The 21,223-nt window shown below is 28.7% G+C and overlaps 1 protein-coding gene across 7 annotated transcripts in view; it reads right to left on the bottom strand.

Annotated features, from left to right (window-relative positions):
- LOC142330480 (uncharacterized) overlaps positions 1-13,253 on the bottom strand; it is a 133,598-nt gene extending 120,345 nt beyond the window's left edge. For 5 of the 7 annotated variants that reach the window (XM_075375752.1, XM_075375748.1, XM_075375753.1 and 2 more), the window contains exon 1: positions 12,661-12,693. In XM_075375752.1, the coding sequence (XP_075231867.1) occupies positions 12,661-12,678 (18 nt within the window). In that variant the 5' untranslated portion in view covers positions 12,679-12,693. Of the gene's footprint in view, positions 1-12,660; positions 12,694-13,097 lie in introns of those variants that run through there. The other 2 variants (XM_075375749.1, XM_075375755.1) reach the window with 2 other exon arrangements.
- Positions 13,254-21,223: the final 7,970 nt, after the last annotated feature.

Raw genomic sequence — 21,223 nt, 5'->3', positions numbered from 1 at the left:
ATTAGTGTTTAATATAATACAGTTCTTCCTTTCCATTACACTTCATTGTTTTTGTTAGAATCTTATTTAAATTTAAATTATATTTCTATGAATAAATTCATACGACTCATTGCTTATTAATTTTCGGTTTGAGCAAAAAGAACATTACTTTTAGTGAAATTGTTTCTTTTGACCTCCTTCATTCTTGTCACAATTTTTGGCAGACTACATTCTTGTCACAATTTTTTTTAAAATGCTAGATTGTCTTGCTTGGTATACTCTAATCATAGCTATGTGATAATTTCAAAAAATATAAATAACTGTTCCTTAAAGAAAAAATAATAAAATATAAAAATAAAACGTACACTACTCCAAAAGAAAAAGAAAACAAAATTAACATTTTATCCAAGGAACAAACGAGTTTGTTCCACGTATTTAAAACAGTACCGCTCTTACTTCATGTAAAGTATATTTCTTATTGACCAGAGTATATAAAAATGTGCATTTTTCAAATAATTATAATTTATTTAGCTGAAATGATTAATCAACAATTATTCAGATTTGGGATTATAATTTATTCTTAAACAATAATTATGATTTTCAGATTACAACACAAATAATATAGATAATATCTAGGTCTAAACCACACAACAGTATATAGTGGCACATGTTCTATTTAAGTAACAGATCATTATTTGAGATCACAGTTGGCCATCTTCAATTAAGAATAGTAATAAGAGTAGTACATTTTTCAAAATAATTTTCTGAAAGAAACAGGAAAAATATTTAAAAATGTATTTTTAGAACATAACTGAAATAACTGGAGTAAAATAGATAGAACATGTGAAGCATAGTGCAATCTTTAATTATAATTCCAAAACAGCAGATAATTTGTTTTACACAAGAATGAATTATATAAATTCAAAACACAACAACAGATTTATGAACTGTGAAATACATGGAAACTATTCCAAAATGTAGTTCTTACTGATAATTGGAAAAAAGCCAATTGCCATTAGAAAATTACATCTGGAGAACAGCCATCAGCAATTTATAGTCTAAATGCAAATCCAACTGTTACACATGCTGTCTAATGCTGATAACAGAGTATAATGAAAATATCAGTCATAACATGGAACATATTAGACATTCACATCAACTATAATTTGTTTTTGAAAGCTGGAAGAATTAGATCCATCAAGTGTGCCATATTTATATTAATGAAATTACCCAAAGAAAAGTACGTAAAATGCACAATGAGGTAGGTAAGAATAACTAATGAAAAATGACATTAGTATTTTGAGACCAGAAAGGAATTTTGCTAACAGAATTCATGGAATGTAAAACAACAACAACATTAGAAATTTATGAAATTAATGAGTTTAAAGATGGATTCAAGTGTCAGCTGAATAAACTGGCAATGGAGTTCTTTGACGCGTCTTGGTAAGTTGTTTTGCAGGCATCAATGTAAAAAGTAATTTTTTCTTTGTTTTATTTATATATATTATACCTTCTAACCATCCAATCATAAAGAATAACCTCATAATACATTCCATTACATCATCTAAAACCAATACATAAATTTATAATTTAGGTATTTATCATTAGGCATATTTATCATTTATTTCATTTAAAGGTTTAAAGAAAAAATAAACTGAGTTTTGATTCGCAATAATATTTATTCCATTCAAAACTGATGATTAAAAGGAAAAAAGTCAATCTACATATATATTAATAAAACATCATGTATAATTTTTAAGGATTATGACCTTATTATGTATGATTCATTATTAAATACTTCTGTAAAGGATGTCTACACAGACTGTTATATTAGAATACACAAATTTATGGATAAACTATCACACTGAAGATTCTATTCAGAAGCAATGATGAAAAATGATTCATAAACTAACAATTTTTTACTATTTTATACATATTTGCTTAAATATATTGTATCATTCCCTGCTTCCTCCAAAACCTATTTGCCAATAAAACAAAGGAATATACACAAACAGAAATAAAAAATAAAATAACATAATTTTCTTATACTTTCCACAAAGTCTAAGTTTTCACAGTACAAAACTAATCCGATATAAAAAATTATATTCTGTTAAATGCAACTGTAGAAGGAAGAAATACTTCAATATAATTCAAATAAAAGAAAATAAACATTCTTCATAATAAAATTATAAATGTGTAGTAACAACTAATAATTGTGCCAGAAGCTGATCTCAGTGGTGTGAATATTCAAAAACACTCTTGGCAATAATCTATATATCACAAAACAAAGAAGCTATTCATTTGTTTAAAGAATAAATTACTAGTGGATAAACTTAAATAAATAAACTTACTAATTACATTTATAATCATAATATACAATGTCTTGCTAAGTGCAAATGTGTTAACAAAAATGACTTTTAAATTAAGACAATTTTTTATTTTTCAAAATTAATGTGGCAGAGATTGTTATCTTACCAGAAAGCACTAATTGAACTGTTTTATTACACAATAATAAATACAAAGAGGATGGAAAGAAAACTGTGCCTGGTGATTTTTAATTTTGGTGTACCATTAGAACTAGTTTCTTAAACACTGCTTCTGCCATTGGCATTTTGTCCTTTTTCAATTCCTTCCGGAATTCATCTTTTTCTTTCATTTTAGGATGCTACTCCCAAGACATTCATCATGATATTTATTGCTGAAGTCAGGTTACATGTGAAGAAAGTTGTTTTATCATCTTTCTTATTCCTGTTTAGCCTCCGGGAATTAGCGTTCAGATATTACTTCAGAGGATGATATGTATGAGTGTAAATGAAGTGAAGTCTTGTACCGTCTCCATTCGAACATTACTGAGATGTGTGGTTAATTGAAACCCAACCACCAAAGAACACCGGTATCCACAATCTAGTATTCAAATCTGTATAAAAAATAACTGACTTTACTAAGACTTGAACGCTGGTACTCTCGACTTCCAAATCAGCTGATTTGGGAAGACAGGTTCACCAATAGAATCAACCCGGCAGGTTTGTTTTATCATCTTACACACACAGTTCCTTACTAATTTATATATATATATATATATAAATATATTTTTTTTTTTGTAATAATTCAAGTAAATGGTTCTCCCTCAATATTACAGGTTCAGTTATTCAATTTCTCAAACATGGTACCGCTGATATGTTAAATAAATAAATTAATATAATCCATCTTACCAGCATGTTGATACATTTTCTAGATCTTTCAGCTTACTTGGAAGTCATCATCAGGAATTAAAATTAATGCATTAAAGTCAAAGTTTAAAAATCATAGTTAAAATTTAAAAACAGTCATGACTGTCCCGGACCTACTAGCATAATTACTATACAGTATACCTGTATATATGGTCCTACTAGTAAACAGATATACAATATACTAGAAAGACTGGGACAGTCATGACTGTTTTATGATTTTTAAACTTTGACTTTAATGCATCAATTTTAACTCCTGATCATGGCTTCCGAGTAAGTTGAAAGATGTAGAGAACGTATCAATGTGCTGTTAAGGTGGATTATATTAATTAATTTATTTATTTAATTTTTATTCAAATGATCATTCATTCTAAATATGATAAAAAAGCAATCTGAAATTGCAACTACATTTCACCATCCTTCTTAATTAGCATAAAACTACATATCTTTTTTCTCGATTATTTTTTAAATGTATTATAAAAAAAAAAAAAAAAATAATAAATACATATTCTTGAAATGGAGTCACTAAAAAAAACTTGTTTTTTTTATGATACCTAATATATTTATGCGGTTTATACTTTTTAATCTTAAATTCTGGTTTTTCATACAATTTTTACTTTTATTATTTCTTATAAAGAGATTTTCTTTGAATTATAATGCAGATTTTTATTGTAATATCACTTTTCATTGTAATTTTTATAAGATAACCCATTTTGTATTTGGTAAAGAATGATTTTATTTATGTTTATTTCCTGTTCAATTTGAAAATTTAATTATATTTTACATACCAATTTATTTAGTTTCTTAAAAAGATTTCTTTTTCTTTTCTCTATAATTATTATTAAATTATCTCTAATTATTATTATTATATGAGTTGCAAAATTAAGGACTGATCAGTAATAAAATGAGCTAAGTTGAAAAAATGAAATATTTATTAATGGTTTCAAACGCATATTTGCTTTATTTTTCTACATAATCACCATTTCGTTCCAAACACTTTTGATTTCATGAAACAAGCTTCTTCAAACCCACTGCATAAAATTCCACTGCCTGGTATAAAGCCACAGTACTTACGTATTAACGCCACTGCAGCTACAGCTTTATTTAAAAACAAAGTAGTCAATTGGATTTCGGTGGAAAATGGGCCGATATAGAGTTTAACATAAATGAATAAATATTTATTTTATAAATATAATTTAACCAAACTTAACCTAAATAATTAATTATTTATTATTTAAATAATCAAATTGCAATAATTACTGAATTTATTAAATAAATACTCAAAAAGTTACGGTGTTAATTAGTCAAGGTTAGCGAGCGAAGCAAGCGTAGGTTAAGTTTGATTAAATTATATATATAAAATAAATAAATATAAATAACCATTTATATTCTGTTTTGAATCTGTCCACTTTCCACCGAAATCCGATTGACTACTTTGTTTTTAAATAAAGCTGTAGCTGTGGTGGCGTTAATACACACCTACCAAAGCCACTTTTGCGCAAACATTTTCAATTCTTCACTTTCCTCTAATCACTAAGGAAGCCAGTTTTTGAGGTGTAGAAAGAAATTGCAGTCACTGGCTACAAGATCAGGACTTTAACAGCGATGATAAATCTACCTTCTCAGTTCTACCTTCTCTGAAGGTAGATTTCTGATGATGAACACTTCTCTGTTCATCATGAACATTTGAATCGTCTTCCTTAAATTCACGACAACATTGCCTCAATTTTTCTTCACTCATTACAGCAAGCCATTCGCTGTCATTAGCTTAAGGACATAATGCTGCTGTCTCAGCAGCATTATGTCCTCTTGTATATGGAAATCTATCACTGATCGAACTTTACACAACTGGCAGGATTTGTTATTATCGCACTCATTTTAACACACTGTCTCACAAAGACCAACAACAATGAACTGGCAGCAATGTGGTGGTTACACGCCCAATAGACCAATTAAAGTAACTGCACATGTGCAAACCAATTAGTGTTGCCAATCGCTATTTACAACTCATCAGCCCTTACTTTTGAACAGTCCTTGTAATTTTCTATATTACTATAAATTTAAATTAACATTATACAATTTTTTTAAGGAATTTCTATTATAAGAGGATATTATTTTTTCTTCGAAACTACAAGGAGTCCTAAATCTCCTCTCAACATTTTTTCATATGTGGTTTTGGCATTTTACACACTATAAAAGATTCATTTCATTATCATCCATTGACAGCTATTAAATGGTGCTACTCAGAATAAAACAGAATACAGAGGAGTTGATTGTTGTTGGGCTTTCAATTCTTCACGTCAAATACATCTATACAATTGTAGATATTCAAATGTGTCAACAAAAAAAAAAAAATTACTGAGAATAAAATGAGAAACTGTTAAGAATGGACAGCTTAATGAAATTCATACTACATTTGAAAACCTTAATTTTGTTTTCACAGATTTAGTTTTGGTAATTAAAATACTTAGTAGTTTTACTGTTTGAATTATTTAAAATTAATTTAAATGTTTCCACAATACAAAGTGTAGGGTGTAGTATACTATTCCAAATTCTACATAAATTTTTCTCTCCATACAAGAAAAAAGTTTTTAACAATAAAAATTCAAGAATTATTTTTTGTGATTTATAAGTTAAACTTATAAACGTTTAACTTATACGTTAAACTTATCAAATATCATCTATAATTAATCATGATAGACCCTAATTCATTAATCATTTCCAAAAGTCAACTCAACCGTTACATAAATGTTGAGTTACATTAACCTTCAAACAAACACATTGTTACATCAAACAAACACATTGGTTAAGGAGATGTTCTGTCAAACTTTTCAGATATTTTACTAGGTCTTACACTAGTCAAAGAACCTAGCCCCTGCTGTAACAATTCCACAATTCTCCACCTTCCTTAATTATCCACACAAGCCACTAGTAATTGACACCTTGCAATTATATTAACACACCTTTGCAATTCATAGCTACTAACTAAATTTGCCTTCATGTACTCCAAAGTTTAATATAAATGCTGAAAAAAATAAAAAAACTTGCCCATGATTTCATATTAACGCTCTATATACCTGGAAAATGGTTATAATTGAACCTGCAGATTCAGTTACAGTAAGATATGAAAACTTACCTATACATTTTCTTCCTTTCATCACAATGTTTTCTTATTTTTCTACGTGTTGTATGTACCTATCTTCTATGTTCATTCATCAATTGAATTATATCTTTTGTTATCCATGGTTTTATACAAACTTTTACCTTTCTTCCTTAATTTCCTTTTTTATTTATTTATTTATTTTTTTAATAATATATATATATTAATTTTCAACTGAATATTTTTTTATTTTTTATTTCTGCGACTATAATATTTTTCTTTTTTTAAATCTTAACTTCAAATTAAAATGGTGTGCTTCAGTCTATTTGTATCTCATCGCTTTATTTTCACTTTTTTCTTCATTTCCTTAAACTTAACCTACCCTTCATTACAAATAAATTGTAATCTGAATCAATATCTCTGCTCCTGAATAAATTTTACACCCCATAAATTTGGTTTTAAAACCTCTGTCTATACCTTCATGTATCTCTTGGTCTACTCACATATATCTTCTTCATTTAAGATTTATAAAAATTAAAGTTTAAGTATTTACACTTGCCAGTTTATTTTTACTTCAAGCAGAATTTTATAGCTGCTGCTTCTCCACCCTCAGTTTCCATTTCCCTGCCCTTGCAGTCTTCAAATTACATATTATTAGCTGATATTGGCTCTCAAATTTTGTCCTGTCAGCATAATCAACCAACTGGATACAAACAATAATTATTTTATACTTAGCAAAATAGCAAAATACTGACATTTAATTTCTCTAACTCAGCCGTATTCTCCAACTATTTTCTCTTCTTATCCTTCTAATTTCTGTTTCTGTTTAACCTCCAAAACCACTGTAAAGTATTACTTCAGAGGATGAGTGACAATGATATGTATGAATGACCACATCACAGGAATGGTTGACCAGGTCAACCATTCTTGTGATGTGTGGTTAATTAAAACCCAACACCATAGAACACTGGTATCCACAATCTAGTATTCAAATCCATATAAAAGTAACTGCCTTTACTAGGATTTGAACCTTAGAACTCTCAACTTCAACTAATTTATGATGACTAGTTCACCACTAACCACTAGATCAACTTGGTGGCTCTATCCTTCTATTACTATGGAATTATAGTCTCCTATCTTTTTTTTATACATTTCATTAGATCTATTTTTTTCATGTATCATTTCTACCTTCTCATCTTCTGCCAAAGAATTGGCATATAAACCGAAACTATTATTGCAAGCTTAGTTTTGAAGCTATGGTTATGTAAACAATTCTTTATAGACATTTCTGGCTAGCACATCTAATGAGAAATGGACAAGACTATTTTATTCATAGAAAAAACTATAATTTAGACAGAAAAGATTTACATAATCAATGCGCTACCATGAATTTAAACTTTGCTTACAACTTTTACTTGAAATATACAATTTTTCCCTAACAGTGCAATATTAATTGCAATACTTACTTCTACTATAACCAAGCATATTACTTGATTACAATACAAATAGATAATTTAAAAAATACTACTGCTGGCTCAAGGTATAAAAAATATGTTACTTCCAATAAAAATTTAATATAAAAAATTTAACCTCTTCAATTAATGTAATAAAATGCATGCTATTTCCCAACCAATTTTTTTCTAGTTTTGACAAATATTAAGACAAAAAAAAATAATCAGAAATTTACATTATTTCAAGAACAATAAAACAAAGCCCACGAAGCTGCCAATAAAATACAGTTTCTTGACCTGTAGTTATTAAATTTACTGCTCCGTTTGCTTATCTGGACGTATGCCCACCTGAATATGGCACTCAACAATAACTTTGGTCACGCACATTGAAATACTACTAAGATTTTAAATTTATGAAAGAAAATGTAGCAAAAAAGAAGAGTTAAGAGTTAACACAAGAATAGTAAAAAAAAAAAGATTTTAATTATTATAAAATTTTTTTCTTCTGGCACCTTTACTATTTCTGAATTTTGCCAGAAACTGAAACTATTATAAACTGAATTTAGTTCAACTGGTATTCAATTATCCATAAGCTATAACTCTACCTATTTAACTACATTTCCCCAGATCAATTTGTTATTTTCTATATTATGGAGAGCGGTAGATTTGAGAGCGATGATTAGAAACTTTTTTTTTTTTTTCAATAATTGTGGAATATTTTGAATCTCAATGGGAAGTTTATCAAATAATCAACTACCTAGAGATTTTTAAATTAAAATTAGAACAGAACGTAATACAATATGAGACCAAAAAGATTGACTTAACGTCAGATTGGTAAATGAGGTTGCTGTCCTACTGAAACAAGAGCATTTTGGAAATCAAGTTATTATAATATGCAGTTGTGACAACAGAGTTAAACAGATGAATGAATTACACCGTTCATAATATTTATTACAATATCCTTTAACGTTTTCTTTTGAAGATGAGATATTTATTTAATAGATGTCCATCACGATATTAATTCTAATAAACTGATGTTATCTATGTCATTTTATTTTTATAAACTAATGACTCCTTTAATGAGATTTTTAACATTACAGAAACTTTATGAATCAATATATTGTTGATGTTTATGCCAAAATATGGTGTGAAAAAGTAAAACTAAATTGCATTTAATCAAAGTTAAGAGCAGATAGTTATATTCATCTAAGTTGCAGTCACCACTGACAAAAACCTGAGGTATAGAGCAAAGGATATTTCAGCAGCTACATTTGTAGAAGAGATACATCCATGAAAATTCACAAGCTGCAATGTTCTGAAGTATGACCAGCTAGATATTTACATTTATGTGCAATCCTAGTTGGACAGAGATAACAAAAAGCTTATTTAGAAATCAAATCACTTGAGATAATCAGAATATAGTAGCTTATTAGACCTTAGGTAAAAATAAAATTTTTGGTACTGTTAAATATCATTTGTATACTGTGGAATGGCAAATAAACAAGATTGTCACCTAGCCTTCTTTTAGCATGGTTAGATGCTAAAATTAACCCACAAAAAATAATTTATTAGTTCAGAAATGCCTAATCCACAATCAGATCCTTTACACGAGCTTTTACACAAAATTATAGTAAAGCTCATGGATTCATCAAGCACAGTCCATGCAGATCTTTGATCTTTATGCTTGGTAAACTGGACTGTTCAAAAAATTATCCTAGCTTCTAAAAGAAACCATCACTGACCAAACTAGTTATCCACTTTATCACAGAGGATCTGGAAAAAGATTGTGGTCTTTCAATAAAATTAATAAAAGTTAAAAACCTATATTCATAATCAATCTGTTCTTAAAGAGTCCTATTTTGCAATGATGCTTCAACACTCACAATAATGTTGAATATTTTTCATCAATTAAAGCTGTTACTTACTATTCATCTGAAAATATATTAATAAAAGCTCTAGCCAAGTATGCTTATCAATTTTGAATAAAAATGACAAAATCTTAACTTATCAAACCAACATATTCACAGGCTTGCTATAAAAGATCAACACTTAGTTGTCATAATGAGTCAGCAATTTGTAAATCCCTGGCCCTACTGAGAAATTTTTTTAGTCATATTGCTACTGAACTATGAAATTTCCAACCCAAGAAAAAATTGTAGGGCAATATAAGGATTACTAACATAAGGACTATCAAAGAAAATTAATTAAAACTCTTCTGGTAGTCCAGATATTTTGTGAAGAAAATTATATGAAAACAAAGATGACAAATACAAAGTTAAAACTTAATTAAATAAATCACTGTCTGATTTTGATCTGCCATCAGTAAAAATAATGGCAGTGACATCGAAAATAAAGAACTTCTCCACAAAACCTCACACAGTATTTCTGAGTTTAATAATTATATTAAAAACTCATCCACCACACTTTTAAAGGAAGCAATAATTAACAAATGACTCTATACCTTCAACTGTTAACCAAAACGATTTAATTTTTTTGCACCAGGAGATACTAGTAAAACATTTTTAACCTATTCTCATATGAAACTGCATTATCAGTATCAGCTGGAGTAGTAGCTACCTTACTGTAAGGAGGATGGCCAACCCATCAGCAAATAATTTTGCTGATTTCTGCTTTCAATAGAAGACTATAGATAGATGTATGAAAATGTAATAATAAAAAATTACTTCAGTGAACAGAGTATGGTTAAAAAATATAATTTGCTTATTCAGGATATTTATGAAAACATTTAAATCCTGAAGTCTAAAATAGTTAATTGATTCTATGAGAGGGCAATACTGATAACAAAAAAATAATAGAGTAATTCTTACTATTAACCTGGATTTGGAACGGACTAAATATGAGGAGGAAGTTATCTAAATCCATTGATACCAATTTAAATGAAGATAATTTTGTTGATTTTTCACACTGAATTATTAAATTCTCAGGAACCTGCTGGGTTATCTCCACATATACTAAAAGTAAAGCTTGACTGCTCATTGTTATTGAAAACCTGGATCCTCTGTAATTATACTGGATTTGGTCGAATCTTTAAAAACATTTATTAAGGTAAAACAGGAATTATTCCAAGAATTTCTCTCACCATCAGATTTAAAGGACTGCAATTTTCACTAAATGAATCTTGCTACAGCAATAAATCAAGTTGTTGAAATAGATCTGCAAAGTTATTTTTTTTCATGAACAACTGTGTATAATATTATCCAAGTAGGGATATATACTCAATGCCCTAAATTTCAACTCAAGAATGTGGTTTACAGAAAGATTTTATGATAGGGTTGACAAAGCCAGAAACTTTCAAGCCAGAAAAATTCATTCAAAATCAACCTTAGCATGAGATAACTCAAAAAAATGTGAGATACTTTAATTGTTTAATACAAATGAAGCTGATTCAAAAATGAGAAAGTAAGAAAACACAGGGAGGGAAAAGGGAAAGGAAAGAAGGAAAGGGCAAAATATTCCAGATTTCTTGTTTCTGAGTACCTAATAATCTAACCCCCATGGGTAAAGAAAAGAAAATGATCTGACCAACGAGCTGATCACCCTTTTCCCTATATATATTTATATACATATATTGATGTATGAAAGCCATAACTCACTCATTGCTTTTGGAATACCAATAAGCTGAAATTTGGTACAGGCATTCTTGACAACCTCAGTGGGAAAAGCAAACATAAATTATTATGATTATTAACCTATAGAGATGGGAATAAAATTAAATTCAATATAAAAATAAAGACATAGAAAATAAAGAACATGAAAATGTAATATATATATATATATATATATATATATATATATATATAAGAAATGGTTTAAAATCATCACATAGTATTTTTCTGCCATGTTTTGATTTTAACAAAATTCAAATCTTTTTGAAGTATTCTACACATTCAGTTGTCAATACTTGCATCAATTTTTTTCAGAATTGTCAACAAATTTTGTTTACTAGCAATTTAATAAAGTAATTGTACATATCAAAACCAAAAAAATAAAAAAGGTTAAATTGTAGGACACTAATCTAATAAACCTAAATATTAATCCAAAGCTTTTCATTAATTCTAGGAGGTACAATTGTAGCTCGCTGATGACAGGCAATAAAATAATTTTATATGATCAGACATTAGATTTGACACAAAGACTCAGAGAATGTTGGGCAGTTTGTAGACTAATCCCCATGCCTCTTTCCGATACCTCTTAGGTATTATACTGATACTAAATATGTATTTTAAGAATTATTTGCCCAGAAATAACTACAAGCTTGGTTTTACCTAAACGTGTGGCCATAAGTGTTTTATGAGGGGATAAAAAAATTAATGAAATGAAATAACTATCTGAATAACTAGCTTGTAAACACAGAAATCAATTAAAAAAAAAAAAATTTATTTCAATTTTTACAGATTTGGGATCAGAAATATTAATGGTTTTTTAATCTTCATACACCTTGTTATAACTTATTCAAAATTTGTAACTTATTATTCTGGGAACTTATAACTCTCACTAAACAATTTGTACACTATAGCACGATAACTTAATGGGCTATACATAACTTATGCAAATGATGTTTGCTGGTTGAGAGTAGCTTTTTACAAGATATACCTATTCCAAAAACCTACTGCCCACATGACTTTAAGACGGATCTCTTTCTAGTTCGACATCATTATTCCATCAACACTAAATTTTTTGATTAGTGGAAGTAATTTGTTCAAAACGATGATAACGGGGAAAATAAATGACTCAAAATAAATTGATTAAAAACTAATTATTGAACTAATGGAAACTTATGCATACTAATATCAGTTAAACTACAATTACCACTTAACTACAATTATCAAATATATTACTTTGCAAAATCAACAAAATATATACAATCAACATAAGCACGCACATGAAGTACAGGAGACATATTTTCGAGTTCTTGAAAACAAAGGGGCAAAGTCAATATGTAAAATTTTAATTAAAGTTCAATATAAAAAGCCATTACTAGGACATAAGACAAAAAAAAACAAATTTTCATATCGTTAAAAATCAGCTGATCCGACGTAATTCGTTGGAACAAAGCAGCGACCAACTTTAGTTACTTGATTATTTATACATAAGATCACAAAACTCGTATTTTTTTGTAAAAATTGTTAACGTTACTTAAACGTTATATACGTCAGTGCGTATATAAAATAACTAACCACAGATTGCCAATTATGCATACAACATTTCAGTTTCGAAATGCTATATTTAAAAAAAAAAATTTTATAAAATAATCTGACTGGATCACACAAACAAATTTTTAGACTAATTAAAATCAAAATTATATATTACTATACTTACAAAATCTTCCATTGAAAATCCTTAATTACACCTCAATTGAACACTAACCAAAAATAAGAGTAACTGTAGCACATTTATCGGCATGACGTCGCAATGTCAGCAGGTTTTGAATCATAAAACATCGTAGTATAAAACCAACATAATGTAATAGTAAATAATTCTTGGAAAAACATTTTTTTATAGGATTAAACACACTCACCTTTTATTTTATTAACCTAACAATCAACATAAATAATTTTAAACTTATTTTCAACAATATCTAGTAATGAGAACCACTGTATGAACGGTCAAGGTAAATTTTAGATTAATTTTCTAGTGCCACCTGTCTACAAAAATTTCGTACTTTCATTGCCCAACTTATATTAGGCGGCTGGCCCTATTAAGCGATATTAACGAAAAATGAGGAGCCATGCACAAATACGGTTTACGAGTGTATTTTAATCATTAAACTCAAATTGGCGATTTACTATTTTGAATTTTATTTCTAATATTAAGATTATATGAACAATATTATATATTACTATATACAAATTTAAATACTTTACCGTACAATACGTGTCTAATAAAATATAATACATTTTACTATCCTTTTACATACTTAGTTACATATAAAAATAGGCCTATTACATTTAAAATGAACTACTGTTCTGGTACAATGCACTACTGAATAGTTTTTTTAATATTACATAATTAAAAAAAACAAAACGATTGATAAACAAAATATAGTTAATGATTACTATATATGAACAGCAAAATAAAAAAAAATTCTTTAATATTTCTTAATTGTTTAAACTTTTTGAAAAAATTATTTTATTTTGCGTCTCCCTTTTAATACTTTGCGTTTTACAAATTTCGCACTTCTTCACTGCCTTCTTGTATAAAATACTGCTTAAGTCCATCAATGAAATTTTTAAATCTTGGGTAGATACGCGTTTGACTTCATCTTGTACAGTTGTTGAGTACCAGTAATGTTTTTAATTATTTATTCATCACCGGTTTCCTTCTCATCCATAACATTGCATTTTTTCGTCTATATTTGAAAACTTCAAAATTTTGAAAATGGCGCTGCAAAAAAAAACCTAATCATTGTCATATCGATTGTTCCAGTATCACCGACAGCATTGACTTTTAAACCACTTTTGGCAAAGCAATTTCTGATAGTGCTACTTTTTACTCAACCCAACTATCGGCAACTTACTGAATTGCCTGCAACAAATTTACACATGCACTAACATCTTCAGGAAGTCAACATATATTTCCTTCAATTTCTTGTAAAATCTAACTTATTAGTTTACTTCAGTAAATAGATTTAACATTTTTTATTATTCCCATGAAGTTGAATTAAACTCTTATTCAGTGGCAGAAACTCGGTGTGAATGTTTTGTAAATCTACATTAGAATGGGCAGCACAGTTATCAATAAACAGGCAATCTTGTCAAATTACTCGTCATCCAGGCTTTTTTTATTAAAACAGTAGTGCATAGGTAAACTCTCCATTCTAACCCACCCAAAACATCATTTTTTACTTGCTTTACCAATAACAAAAAGTTTTAATCTGTCACTGCCAGATATTTTTGTACAACAAAGCACAGCGATTCGATTCATTGGTTTTTTGGGCCAGATAACGTGATGTGTTTGTAACAGACCCATGATTAAAAATAATTATGGAAAAACGATAACAGCACCATAAACAATGAATAAAAACATTTGCTTCATCATTACTGCATGATGTGATCTGTGTTGTCACACACTATGTACTGTGCAGACCAGTGATAGAAGGAAGTACCTTCCTCAACATAGCATTCAGCAACGGTCAAAAATTTAAATTACTAATAAAATTGGCCAGTGGGCCTTATAATTGGCATTTTTCACTGTTAAACTCAATGTAATTTTACATTAATTATACAAATATGTTTCTATTTTAACAAAAATGCCACAATTAAATGGCTGCCCCAAATAACAGGTAAGTCCTATTAACTAGAATCCACTACATTATCACAAAAAGATTTGATTTTTCTAAAAACTGTTAGTTACAGCTTATTATTAGCTGAATGGGTGCCCTATTAATTGCAATGTTTGTAAAAATAATTTCTTGTAAAGTACAAACTTTTCATTTTTTAATCTAATATATTTGCTCCACGATTTATTAAGACTTGTTTTATTAAAGACATACCAGGTGCTGTGAATAGAAAAAAATAGAATTACTTCAAAACATTAACTGTATAGCAGAAGTAACAACTAATAAAATAATTGTTAATTGGAAGTGAATAAAAATGTGCTGCAACTACATAGTAGTTACTTTCTAAAGAAAATACATCCTGGAAAATACAGTTATCTACTACTAAAGAAATAATAACTACATGAATCTCACTAGAAAGCAAATCAAGACCTACCTTGCACATTCACACAATGAAGATCATTGCATTCCTTCCAAGCCCTGCCAGAAATATGCATTGTTTATATGCATTATTGCATAAACTTGTTCTTTTGTATTTTTTTTTATTACATCCTTGAAGGAACGCAATATGCATACCAGAATGTGAAATCAATTGAATCCATGGACAGGTATTACTAATGGTGAAAACTACCAGAAATTGTAATAATTCTTAAAAAATCTTAAGTACTTAAAATAGTGATGGCGAAAGAAAAAACCCAAATCAATATCAGAGATGAATATAATAAAGATAGTGGATATAAAGTTATTATCTGCGGACCAGCTGAAAAAAAATTAAATAATTTGAAAACTATTGTTAAAAATAAAATGGACATTAAAGCCACTGGGAAAAAAGAAAACTAAGGATTGGGAGAAGGATTTTCTCGAAATAATTTTCAAGAGTCCAATGTTTGCTACAGTTCCTGAAAGCCTTTCTGTTGGAACAAACGAGCAAGAACTATCAACAAATAGAGCCTCTTAACGGTGTGTGCACTAGGACGTTTAACACATAATAGTGATAAAACACCTAAATTGAATACCGTTTTTTAGTAAATTAGCCAAATGTTTGGTTATGTCAACTATTGAACTTCAATGGTCAGTATTAGCTGAATGATGATTATTACTTTGGGTGCAAATATGAGAGAAAATATACAAATAGAGTGTGAGTAAAGATGTGAATAGAAAAAGAAAAGTTACTTAAAAGCAACTTTATTGCTGGAGTCTGGAAGAAAATACTACAGACTAAAAAATAATTTTCTAAAAAATCTACTATTTGGTTATCAAACCTCAAAAGAAATTATGATTTATCAGGGTCAGTATCTCATAAAGGCTTATTTTTTATGAAGAAATCTGGTAAATAGTTATCTTAAAAAATAACAAGTACTCACTATGCTCAACTATAGCAACATTTTGTTCACACTTTTTAGTTAAGTACTTTTTAGCTAAGTCTGTAGTAATAACTACATCTCCAAGAAAACTTAAATAACTTCAGTAAATAATGAAGTACTACATTTTTTCTTATTCCGTACAAGTACCAACTACAAATTTGGTAGTAGCAACTACTACTTTTTATTCACAAAACCAATTGAGAACACTGATAATTGTGATAAGAGTATCAGTGTAGTACACTGATACTCTTGGACACAATACAGGGATGTAAAAACCTACCACAAACTACAGATGGTATATTTCACCCCACTTATATTCACTTAATACTAATTCTTCTGCAAAGCATAAAACTTGAAATTTGTATAAAATAGAACAGTTTTTTAAACATGCTTGCAAACTGTATTATATAAAAAAATTTACTTAAAATAATAATAATTGGAAAGGATTAATGAGTAGCTTATCGCAAACACAAATAAATTTTATTCACAAATAGAAATAAATAACAATAAAACATTTTCTTAAGAAGATACAAAATTATTTGTAAAATATTTTTATTAAAAAAGATTAATTAAAATATTCAATTCTGTACAATCAGATTAATACGAGATAAATTTATCACCTAAATTAAAAATAGACTATGAAATAGAGATAAATATATTCCAGCATTAATACCTTTGCTCTTTTTACGGAAAGCTGTAATTAAATATTACATCCAAAAATCAACAAAGAATAAAATATCAATAGTGTACTTAACCTTAAACTTCATGAATGAACATTTAATGATCTTTACTAAAGTCATGTTTGTGTATAATCAGTATGTTACACGCATGGCAGCACTCAAATCTGGCACAATGCATTCAAAGTTAAATTGTACATTCTATCAGAGTCAAAGTTGAGTAAAAATTACATCTGTTCTCCTCGTTGATATTTGATCAACTGAATCTTCAGTTAGTTGAAAAAACTAACAGACATTAGCACTTTATAGAAAAGTAAAATAAAACAAAAATAATTTTGTTTTTACAGGAGTCAAAGATCTTAAAATATAAATTTGTCTTTTAAATTGGGAGTTAGGAGTTAGGAGGACAAAAACTGTCACTTTTTAAAACTTGTTAGGACATTGTAAAATTCTTTTAATAGGCAGTGTTATATATGCAAAAGCAAAGGAAACACCAGTCACAATAATATTAGTGCTTATAACTTTCAACTCCATAAATTCAATTACCTATGAAAAAGCTAAAGGTGTACTGATATCCCAATTTTGTTTTGTGTGAGCACACATTTTTCAGATTATTTGGCATAATATTTTTATACTTTTAGTGTACTCATTTTTATAATATTTTCAGTTTATTTAATCAAGAACATATAAAAACTGAAGTAAACCTTCAAGTCTAATTAACCTACACCTAGAGAAGCAATGATGCTCCAAAACCAGTCTGCTGGTATTGTGAAAGGAATATCTGATTTCAACAATCAATAATATTTAAAATCTGTTGAATTTTTCTAACTATTAAACAATAGACTGATAAGCATTGAATTTTTAACTAATTATAAACAATATTGTGTCATTTTGCTTTTAATCAAAAGACAGCTAAGTGAATGTTGTTTCAAGAATATAATTTATTTAGTATTGGTTATTTTATTTTGCTAATAATGTTACGTTATTGTTTGAATTAAATTTTTTAATTACTGTTTTTTAACAAATTATTACAGTTTGAATAGTTTTATTCCAAGAATAAAGTTTTAATATCATTTGAACATATATTTTTTATAGTTAATATACTAAAAACTGCTTACAATTGATGGTATTGATTCAATTGTTGGTAAGCGGTTTTTTTGTGTATTAACTATAATTACATATTTATACCAACAGGCCATGCTTAACAAAATTAATATACGAGGGTTATTTTTTTTCAAGGTCCAATCGGTCGCGAAATAAAATCCCACGCAAAAATCGGATGAACTTTGCGCATATGTGTTGCGCTGCATCTCTAGTATGGCCTTCAATCACGCTGCATCACTTCGTTTAGTTCTGAAGACGCAGCTAGAACATAAATATGTCTATAACAATAGCATCTCCCTCCTGCCAAGTGTGAAGTGCATGCGGTAATTCGATTTCTTCAGGCTGAGGGGTGTAATGCAGCTGAAATTCATCGACAAATAAGTAATGTGTACGGTGAAACTTCAATGAGAGACAGCAAAGTGCGACAATGGTGCAGGAACTTCAAGGTTCAAGCGAACCTTCTCCAACAGAAAGTGTATGCCTACTGTGTTCTGGGACCGGAATGGAGTTCTCTTGGTGGAATTCATGGAACGTGGCACGACCATCACACAGCCTCATACTGCATGACTCTTCAACGTCTACGAAGGGCAATTCAGAATAAGCAGAGAGGAATGTTGTGAACAGGTATTGTCTTTCTCCATGACAATGGAGTGTGCGGCCGAACACTGCAGCTGTAACAAAGAAGTTCCTGCACCGTTTTCATTGGGAAGTGTTTGATCACCCACCATACAGCCCAGACTTGGCTCCATCTGATTTTCACCTCTTTGCTCACATGAAACGCTGGCTAGGAGGACAAAATTTTGGCATAGACATCGAGCTGCAGACCAGCATAGAAACAGGCTGAAAACACAGGTGGCTCCGTTCTATGATGAGGGTATTGGAAAGTTGGTACCATGCTACGACAGATGTCTAAATCGGAGTGGCGACTATGTAGAGAAATAGCGTAAATATGTAAGTACTTGTTACAAATAAAATTTTTTTTATTTTCACTGTGTTTTTAATTTCATGACCGATCAGATCTTGAAAAAAAAATAACCCTCGTATTTTTAATTTCATTTACAAGTCTATAATGAACCAGAGCAGTTGAGTCAATGGGCCTCGGTTCTTATAATTTATTTGTGTAGAATAATAGCAAATGATATTTGCATTTTTTATTAATCCTCCATGAGGATTTCTGTTTATATCTCCAGAGGTTATCAAATGAAACAGAGGATTTTATAATTTTGTTTTGCTTGTTTCACAAGCAGACCAATGCAACATCATTTTTATTATTTCTAAATTTGTTAACTTAATCAGTGATGTTTTCTTTCAATGAAATGGTCAGTAATCTTTTTTTTTAAGAATAGAAGTAAAAATTTGCTTTTTTACTTTTATCACCACAAATATGAATATTGGTTACAAAGTGGAATACTGTTTAACATTTTAAGTCCATTGATTTTTAATATCTCAAAGAGAAAAGCATTAAGATTTATTAATGATTTTTTTTTAACAACAGAATAATTGAAAAATGTCAACTAGGAAAAGCTTTTGATAATGTAAGTAATGGGATCCAGTTCTTTTACAAGTTGACAATTTCAATAGATGTATTATTGAATATAAAGTAGTATGGAAATTCTATGTTACCACCCTATTTTACTTTGGATATTATCAAAAATGTTTCTTGTTAAAACAGATCTGCCAAAACAAAGATGTATTTAAAGTGCTGTGAAGGCAGACTCAAGCTTTAAGGGTTGAACCAAAAGTAAGAAGTATCTGTAGTGTTCTTTTCCTGATTATATATATATATATATATATATATATATATATATATATATATATATATATATCTTATGACATATATATATATATATATATGTCATAAGATATCAAGAGCTTTTGCTGAATATTCTCTTGAATCTTTTAATAGGAACAGGTTACAAACTTGGGGTTTGAACTTGACTATTATTTTTAGCCAAGTTCATATATGTTAAATATCAATGCTGTTCAATATCTACTGGGAAAACACAACCAAGATTACAGCCCACATATGATTCCTTTCTTTAATTTAAAGGGATATGAGTATGACAAATTAAATTTATGTTACACTTAAGAGGTAGTCAAAGGGAAATTTCTGGAGAAATGGAAAGCTATCACAGTTGTTCTCATTTACAAAGATGGCAATTAGTCAAATTTTCAGACTAATTTATTTTCTTACTATGAATACTATGGTTAAACTGTTCTTGAAAAATATTCTGTGCTTTAAGATTTGGATTCATGTTAGGAGGTTTATATAAGTCAGCCAGCACTGATTCAGGTTTTTAAACCCTCAATTTTCTGTATCCTGTTCAATATATACATAAATATATACTCAAAATAATTTTCAATAACTCCTGCTGAAAAATGAATTATTCTATGGTTAACATTACTTTATGTGTTTTAATGTGATATTTTAAATATTAAGATAATATTTTTTTCTGCATAACAATAACTAAAGTATTTTTTATTACCGTTTTGCTGTTTTCTCAAAAATAAGGAATTCCTGTGTTATCCCAATCACCTACATATTTAACACTGAAATAATTACTTTTATTTCCGGAAATAAAAATAGTGATAAAAGATTCGAGATTATCTCACTGATAAAAAAATTGTGATTAGCTAACTTAAAGGCAATTTTAAAGGAAGTATTTTCTCAGGCATTCAATTTATTTTATGAGTGATGTGTATAATATGTACTGAAGCAGGCAGGAACTGTTCTGAATGAAGGTATAACAATAGATATTTTAGATTTATTATGTGTGTTTTTAATAGCTTCATTTTGGGACCTTAATTGTAATAATGTAATTTCTATTGCCCTTTTCCTTATTCCAGTGGTAAATAGTTAAATGAAAAAGGCTTATAAAAATGGCAGATTTTAATAACAGATATATTAATAAAGAATATAATACCTGTAGATAACAAGGGTTTAAAAAATTCAGAATTTTTTTTGACAATGTTTTTCATAACAGGTTCAAAAATATAATTTACATAGTAGTGTTACCGATCAAC

This window comes from Lycorma delicatula, chromosome 9 (assembly GCF_047948215.1).
Source record: "Lycorma delicatula isolate Av1 chromosome 9, ASM4794821v1, whole genome shotgun sequence".
NCBI classification, from domain to species: domain Eukaryota; kingdom Metazoa; phylum Arthropoda; class Insecta; order Hemiptera; family Fulgoridae; genus Lycorma; species Lycorma delicatula.
Note: the sequence above shows the minus strand (reverse complement) of the source record. Positions and strands in the feature narration are given on the sequence as shown.